Source organism: Tachysurus fulvidraco, chromosome 1, assembly GCF_022655615.1.
Source record: "Tachysurus fulvidraco isolate hzauxx_2018 chromosome 1, HZAU_PFXX_2.0, whole genome shotgun sequence".
Classification (NCBI taxonomy): domain Eukaryota; kingdom Metazoa; phylum Chordata; class Actinopteri; order Siluriformes; family Bagridae; genus Tachysurus; species Tachysurus fulvidraco.
In genome coordinates this window covers 49,766,878-49,774,377 of record NC_062518.1, presented here as the reverse complement: position 1 = coordinate 49,774,377, position 7,500 = coordinate 49,766,878, and the positions used below count along the sequence as shown (strand labels likewise).

At 36.5% G+C, this 7,500-nt stretch overlaps 2 protein-coding genes across 10 annotated transcripts in view; both read left to right on the top strand.

Annotated features, from left to right (window-relative positions):
• The window catches only part of LOC113636551 (protein zyg-11 homolog), an 11,837-nt gene extending 10,373 nt beyond the window's left edge, over window positions 1–1,464 (top strand). For 2 of the 4 annotated variants that reach the window (XM_047813515.1, XM_047813507.1), the window contains exons 12-14: window positions 93–145; window positions 233–330; window positions 1,171–1,460. In XM_047813515.1, the coding sequence (XP_047669471.1) occupies window positions 93–145; window positions 233–330; window positions 1,171–1,325 (306 nt within the window). In that variant the 3' untranslated portion in view covers window positions 1,326–1,460. Of the gene's footprint in view, window positions 1–92; window positions 146–232; window positions 331–1,170 lie in introns of all 4 variants that reach the window. The other 2 variants (XM_047813511.1, XM_027136692.2) reach the window with 2 other exon arrangements.
• Window positions 1,465–3,981: 2,517 nt separating this feature from the next.
• The window catches only part of LOC125141198 (coiled-coil domain-containing protein 13-like), a 13,468-nt gene continuing 9,949 nt past the window's right edge, over window positions 3,982–7,500 (top strand). For 4 of the 6 annotated variants that reach the window (XR_007140564.1, XM_047813545.1, XM_047813535.1 and 1 more), the window contains exons 1-2: window positions 3,982–4,149; window positions 6,954–7,307. Coding sequence is in view for 5 of the 6 variants with exons in the window: in XM_047813545.1 (XP_047669501.1) it covers window positions 6,956–7,307 (352 nt within the window). In the remaining variant the exon portion in view is untranslated. The remainder of the gene's footprint in view (window positions 4,150–6,953; window positions 7,308–7,500) is intronic. The other 2 variants (XM_047813549.1, XM_047813554.1) reach the window with 1 other exon arrangement.

The following is a 7,500-nucleotide window of genomic DNA, read 5'->3' as shown; positions in this document are numbered from 1 at the left end:
AGCTAAAACCACCTGACTGTGTGTGTGTGTGTGTGTGTGTGTGTGTGTGTGTGTGTGTGTGTGTGTGTGTGTGTGTGTGTGTGTGTGTGAAGCACTCTGCTGTGATGTCATGGACTCCTCCAGAGCATTCTATTATCTCATACCGGTGTGTGAATTATTTTCACCTACTCTTCACCTAAATATTTCTGTGAGTTAAATGATCTGTATTGAGGGACTTTTCCCCCCTGTCCAGGTCACTGCGTCCACTCTATCTTCTCATGGGAGTGTCTCAGCCGTCTGCAGTGCAGCTCTGGGCTCTCTGGGGCATCAGACATATCTGCACACACAAAGGTGAGAGACAGAGGGTCAGACAGAGACTGGAGGATTATATAAACTCTGTCCACTAGGGGTCAGGAGTGACATGTAACACAACTTTAACCTCCCAGAATACCTCTAATATCACTTATTATGGACATCAAGGTAAACATGGTGAGGTCTGATTTTAGTGTGAAGTATCTAGCCAGAGCAGAGTGTGATACTTTACACTTTAATCTTTATTATTATTTAATCAAGACAGTGAATCAATCAACACGAATCGAATCGTAATTGACTGAATCGTGAATCAATCTGTGTGAATTGAACATGAATAAAATATTGATTCGTATGAATGAATCGTGAATCATGAGTCATGAATTGATCTTATTACACATTCTACAGGAACATTACTTCTCCATGTTTGTTTGTTGTTTTTTCCATCCAGAAAACTAATGCTTTTTTCATACACAAGGATGTTCAGAAACCACTTTCCTTCAAAGATTTTGGAATCATTTTTGAAGTAATTGTGTGTTTTTTTTTAAGGGTTGATTAATACCATCACCTTGTGTTTTTGTAGTAAGCATCAGTTTGACTGAATTATCATAACGTGAAACTTTCAAACCATAACAAGGTCCTAATAAAGTCAGGTGATGACAATGTGTGAATTTGACACTAAAATCTCACCTGTGATTAATATAAACAGTAAGTAAATGAATGTGGGTGTGTCCTAAATTAGCATATTCATATATGCAAAGATTATTGTGTTTTTAATAAGGCTAAAGATGTCCCTGTGTGTGTGTGTGTGTGTGTGTGTGTGTGTGTGTGTGTGTGTGTGTGTGTGTGTGTGTGTGTGTGTGTGTGTGTGTGTGTGTGTAGTGTCTCACTACAGGAGGATGCTGGAGGAGGAGGGCGGCTTGGACGTACTCCGCACACTGACCTCTGACCCCAATACACACAGCGATGTACACTCATTTGCCACAGACACACTCCACCTGGTGGAGGGACAAAGTTTGACACACACCTCAACTTGAATTTGTATGCAGAAGAATTTGGTGCAGAAGATCTAATAATGACATCGTATAAGTTATTGACTGAAACACACATTAAACTCATATCTGCTTTAGTTCTGTAAGAGACAGTTAAAAAAGACAGATTTGAACTTTTATTTATTATTAAAAATATACAGTTATTCATAATATTAAGTGGAATTGTATTTTGTTATTCAAAAAAAAGGGGAAGAATTATCGATAATTTAAAAACATTAGCACTGATACGGAATCACGGATGAGATGGTAGACTCTGATTGGTCCTATAAAAACAACATATTCCTCTGATTGGTCCTATATAAACAACATATTCCTCTGATTGGTCCTATAAAAACAACATATTCCTCTGATTGGTCCTGTATAAACAACATACTCCTCTGATTGGTCCTGTATAAACAGCATATTCCTCTGATTGGTCCTGTATAAACAACATACTCCTCTGATTGGTCCTATAAAAACAACATACTCCTCTGATTGGTCCTGTATAAACAACATATTCCTCTGATTGGTCCTGTATAAACAACATACTCCTCTGATTGGTCCTATAAAAACAAAATATTCCTCTGATTGGTCCTGTATAAACAACATATTCCTCTGATTGGTCCTGTATAAACAACATACTCCTCTGATTGGTCCTATAAAAACAACATACTCCTCTGATTGGTCCTGTATAAACAACATATTTCTCTGATTGGTCCTGTATAAACAACACATTCCTCTGATTGGTCCTGTATAAACAACATATTCCTCTGATTGGTCCTGTATAAACAACACATTCCTCTGATTGGTCCTGTATAAACAACATATTCCTCTGATTGGTCCTGTATAAACAACACATTTCTCTGATTGGTCCTGTATAAACAACATATTCCTCTGATTGGTCCTGTATAAACAACACATTTCTCTGATTGGTCCTGTATAAACAACATATTCCTCTGATTGGTCCTGTATAAACAACACATTTCTCTGATTGGTCCTGTATAAACAACACATTTCTCTGATTGGTCCTATAAAAACAACACATTTCTCTGATTGGTCCTATAAAAACAACATATTCCTCTGATTGGTCCTGTATAAACAACATACTCCTCTGATTGGTCCTATAAAAACAACATATTCCTCTGATTGGTCCTATAAAAACAACATATTCCTCTGATTGGTCCTGTATAAACAACACATTTCTCTGATTGGTCCTGTATAAACAACACATTTCTCTGATTGGTCCTATAAAAACAACACATTTCTCTGATTGGTCCTATAAAAACAACACATTTCTCTGATTGGTCCTGTATAAACAACATACTCCTCTGATTGGTCCTATAAAAACAACATATTCCTCTGATTGGTCCTATAAAAACAACATACTCCTCTGATTGGTCCTGTATAAACAACATATTCCTCTGATTGGTCCTGTATAAACAACATACTCCTCTGATTGGTCCTATAAAAACAACATATTCCTCTGATTGGTCCTGTATAAACAACATATTCCTCTGATTGGTCCTGTATAAACAACATACTCCTCTGATTGGTCCTATAAAAACAACATATTCCTCTGATTGGTCCTATAAAAACAACATATTCCTCTGATTGGTCCTGTATAAACAACACATTTCTCTGATTGGTCCTGTATAAACAACACATTTCTCTGATTGGTCCTATAAAAACAACACATTTCTCTGATTGGTCCTATAAAAACAACACATTTCTCTGATTGGTCCTATAAAAACAACATATTCCTCTGATTGGTCCTGTATAAACAGCATATTCCTCTGATTGGTCCTGTATAAACAACATATTCCTCTGATTGGTCCTGTATAAACAACATACTCCTCTGATTGGTCCTATAAAAACAACATACTCCTCTGATTGGTCCTGTATAAACAACATATTCCTCTGATTGGTCCTGTATAAACAACATACTCCTCTGATTGGTCCTATAAAAACAAAATATTCATCTGATTGGTCCTGTATAAACAACATATTCCTCTGATTGGTCCTGTATAAACAACACATTCCTCTGATTGGTCCTGTATAAACAACATATTTCTCTGATTGGTCCTGTATAAACAACACATTTCTCTGATTGGTCCTGTATAAACAACACATTCCTCTGATTGGTCCTGTATAAACAACACATTTCTCTGATTGGTCCTGTATAAACAACATATTCCTCTGATTGGTCCTGTATAAACAACACATTTCTCTGATTGGTCCTATAAAAACAACACATTTCTCTGATTGGTCCTATAAAAACAACACATTTCTCTGATTGGTCCTATAAAAACAACATATTCCTCTGATTGGTCCTGTATAAACAACATACTCCTCTGATTGGTCCTATAAAAACAACATATTCCTCTGATTGGTCCTGTATAAACAACATACTCCTCTGATTGGTCCTGTATAAACAGCATATTCCTCTGATTGGTCCTGTATAAACAGCATATTCCTCTGATTGGTCCTGTATAAACAACGTATTCCTCTGATCTTTACATTTATATTTTGTAAAGTCTAACACATAAACACTTACATGTTTAAATTGTATGTGTTTAAAATCGAAATGAATCTGAATTCGATAAAAATAATTGATATGTTTGCTACGTTCTCACTAATCATCTACTTCCGGGAATATCGGGTCTCCATGGAAACGCGTTGCCAGGGTAACGCACGCGCTTCGAAGCCGAGGTCAGGTTTGTCCGACTATCGGAAATAATTTACCTCCAAATTCTTCTGTTGTTTTAGAGAAAACTTTTCTTCTGACTCGCTGTTGACACTAAAGTAGGTGTCACTCACACTGACCTGAACAGTAAGTGTTATTATCACCATATAACACCTGTATTTGTACTGTGTAGAGCATATAACACCTGTATTTGTACAGTGTAGAGCATATAACACCTGTATTTGTACACTGTAGAGCATATAACACCTGTATTTGTACAGTGTAGAGCATATAACACCTGTATTTGTACACAGTGTAGAGCATATAACACCTGTATTTGTACAGTGTAGAGCATATAACACCTGTATTTGTACAGTGTAGAGCATATAACACCTGTATTTGTACAGTGTAGAGCATATAACACCTGTATTTGTACACAGTGTAGAGCATATAACACCTGTATTTGTACAGTGTAGAGCATATAACACCTGTATTTGTACACAGTGTAGAGCATATAACACCTGTATTTGTACTGTGTAGAGCATATAACACCTGTATTTGTACACAGTGTAGAGCATATAACACCTGTATTTGTACTGTGTAGAGCATATAACACCTGTATTTGTACACAGTGTAGAGCATATAACACCTGTATTTGTACACAGTGTAGAGCATATAACACCTGTATTTGTACAGTGTAGAGCATATAACACCTGTATTTGTACACTGTGTAGAGCATATAACACCTGTATTTGTACTGTGTAGAGCATATAACACCTGTATTTGTACACAGTGTAGAGCATATAACACCTGTATTTGTACTGTGTAGAGCATATAACACCTGTATTTGTACACAGTGTAGAGCATATAACACCTGTATTTGTACACAGTGTAGAGCATATAACACCTGTATTTGTACTGTGTAGAGCATATAACACCTGTATTTGTACACAGTGTAGAGCATATAACACCTGTATTTGTACACTATGTACAGCATATAACACCTGTATTTGTACACAGTGTAGAGCATATAACACCTGTATTTGTACACAGTGTAGAGCATATAACACCTGTATTTGTACACTGTAGAGCATATAACACCTGTATTTGTACACAGTGTAGAGCATATAACACCTGTATTTGTACACAGTGTAGAGCATATAACACCTGTATTTGTACAGTGTAGAGCATATAACACCTGTATTTGTACACAGTGTAGAGCATATAACACCTGTATTTGTACACAGTGTAGAGCATATAACACCTGTATTTGTACACAGTGTAGAGCATATAACACCTGTATTTGTACTGTGTAGAGCATATAACACCTGTATTTGTACACAGTGTAGAGCATATAACACCTGTATTTGTACACTATGTACAGCATATAACACCTGTATTTGTACAGTGTAGAGCATATAACACCTGTATTTGTACACTGTGTAGAGCATATAACACCTGTATTTGTACACTATGTACAGCATATAACACCTGTATTTGTACACAGTGTAGAGCATATAACACCTGTATTTGTACAGTGTAGAGCATATAACACCTGTATTTGTACACTATGTACAGCATATAACACCTGTATTTGTACACTGTGTAGAGCATATAACACCTGTATTTGTACACAGTGTAGAGCATATAACACCTGTATTTGTACACTATGTACAGCATATAACACCTGTATTTGTACAGTGTAGAGCATATAACACCTGTATTTGTACACAGTGTAGAGCATATAACACCTGGATTTGTACAGTGTAGAGCATATAACACCTGTATTTGTACAGTGTAGAGCATATAACACCTGTATTTGTACACTATGTACAGCATATAACACCTGTATTTGTACACTGTGTAGAGCATATAACACCTGTATTTGTACACAGTGTAGAGCATATAACACCTGTATTTGTACAGTGTAGAGCATATAACACCTGTATTTGTACACAGTGTAGAGCATATAACACCTGTATTTGTACAGTGTAGAGCATATAACACCTGTATTTGTACAGTGTAGAGCATATAACACCTGTATTTGTACACTATGTACAGCATATAACACCTGTATTTGTACAGTGTAGAGCATATAACACCTGTATTTGTACACTGTGTAGAGCATATAACACCTGTATTTGTACACTATGTACAGCATATAACACCTGTATTTGTACACTGTGTAGAGCATATAACACCTGTATTTGTACACTATGTACAGCATATAACACCTGTATTTGTACACAGTAGAGCATATAACACCTGTATTTGTACACAGTAGAGCATATAACACCTGTATTTGTACAGTGTAGAGCATATAACACCTGTATTTGTACACAGTGTAGAGCATATAACACCTGTATTTGTACACTGTAGAGCATATAACACCTGTATTTGTAATAATACCGCTTTATAAAGCATCAAATCTAAAGCTGTTTCATTCAGTTAGCTTCTTATTCGATATTATTATTATTATTATTATTATTATTATTATTAATATTATTATTATTGCTGTTGTTGTAGTAATAATAATAATAATAATAATAATAATAATAATAATAACTGTATTATATTATATTATATTATATTATATTATTAACTTATTTTATATTATTAACTACTGATTCTCTGTACAATGACTATAAAGTTCAGTCTAATCTGATGCTGATGCTTGTTATTGTTGTCGTTGTTCTTCTTTTTCTTCTTCTTTCTCTTTTTTACCTTCTTCTTTGCCTTCTTCTTCTTCCTCTTCTTCTTCTTCTTCTTCTTCTAATCTTATTCTTCTCTTCTTTCCTTGCTTCTTCTTCTTCTTCAGGTTATATCTTCCGCGTGCTGTCTTAATCTTCCTCCTCTTCTTTTTCCTCTTCTTCTTCTTCTTCTTCTTCTTCTTCTTCTTCTTCTTCTTCTTCTTCTTCTTCTTCTTCTTCTTCTCCATCTTCTTCCCCTAGGTATGGAGGCTGATCAGGACACGACAAAGGATCGACTGAGGCTCCAGTTTCAGATGCTGCAGGAACAGCAGGTGCAGCGTCTTCACAAGCGGCTGGAGAAAAAGAAACAGATCTCTTTTGAGACAGAAAAGGACGAGATGAGCTCAAACGGGCTGAACAGTCTGGGCCTGTCTGAGGATGAGCAAGACTCAGAATCCAGCTCCAGACAGCCGAAGAAGGATAACGATCAACTCCAGGAGCAGGTCAGGGAGCTGCGTGATGAGAGTGGACGACTCCATAAACTCCTGAGTGAAAAGGAGTTCGAAATCAAGTACCTGAAGAAGAAGAGGGAGGAGGACAGGCTGGCTATAGTGGGTGAGGATCTGAGAAAAACACACACTTTACATCACAAGGCTGGTCTTTACCTTGTCCTTTACACACATGGTTATATCTCTCCCTTGTGGCTGGAGGTGGTACATGCATCTACTTGTGAAGGTCTCACACGTTCATCTGTAGTCATGGCTGCTTGGGGCTGCGACGCTTTCTTGTGTCGTTTTTAGAGAATTGC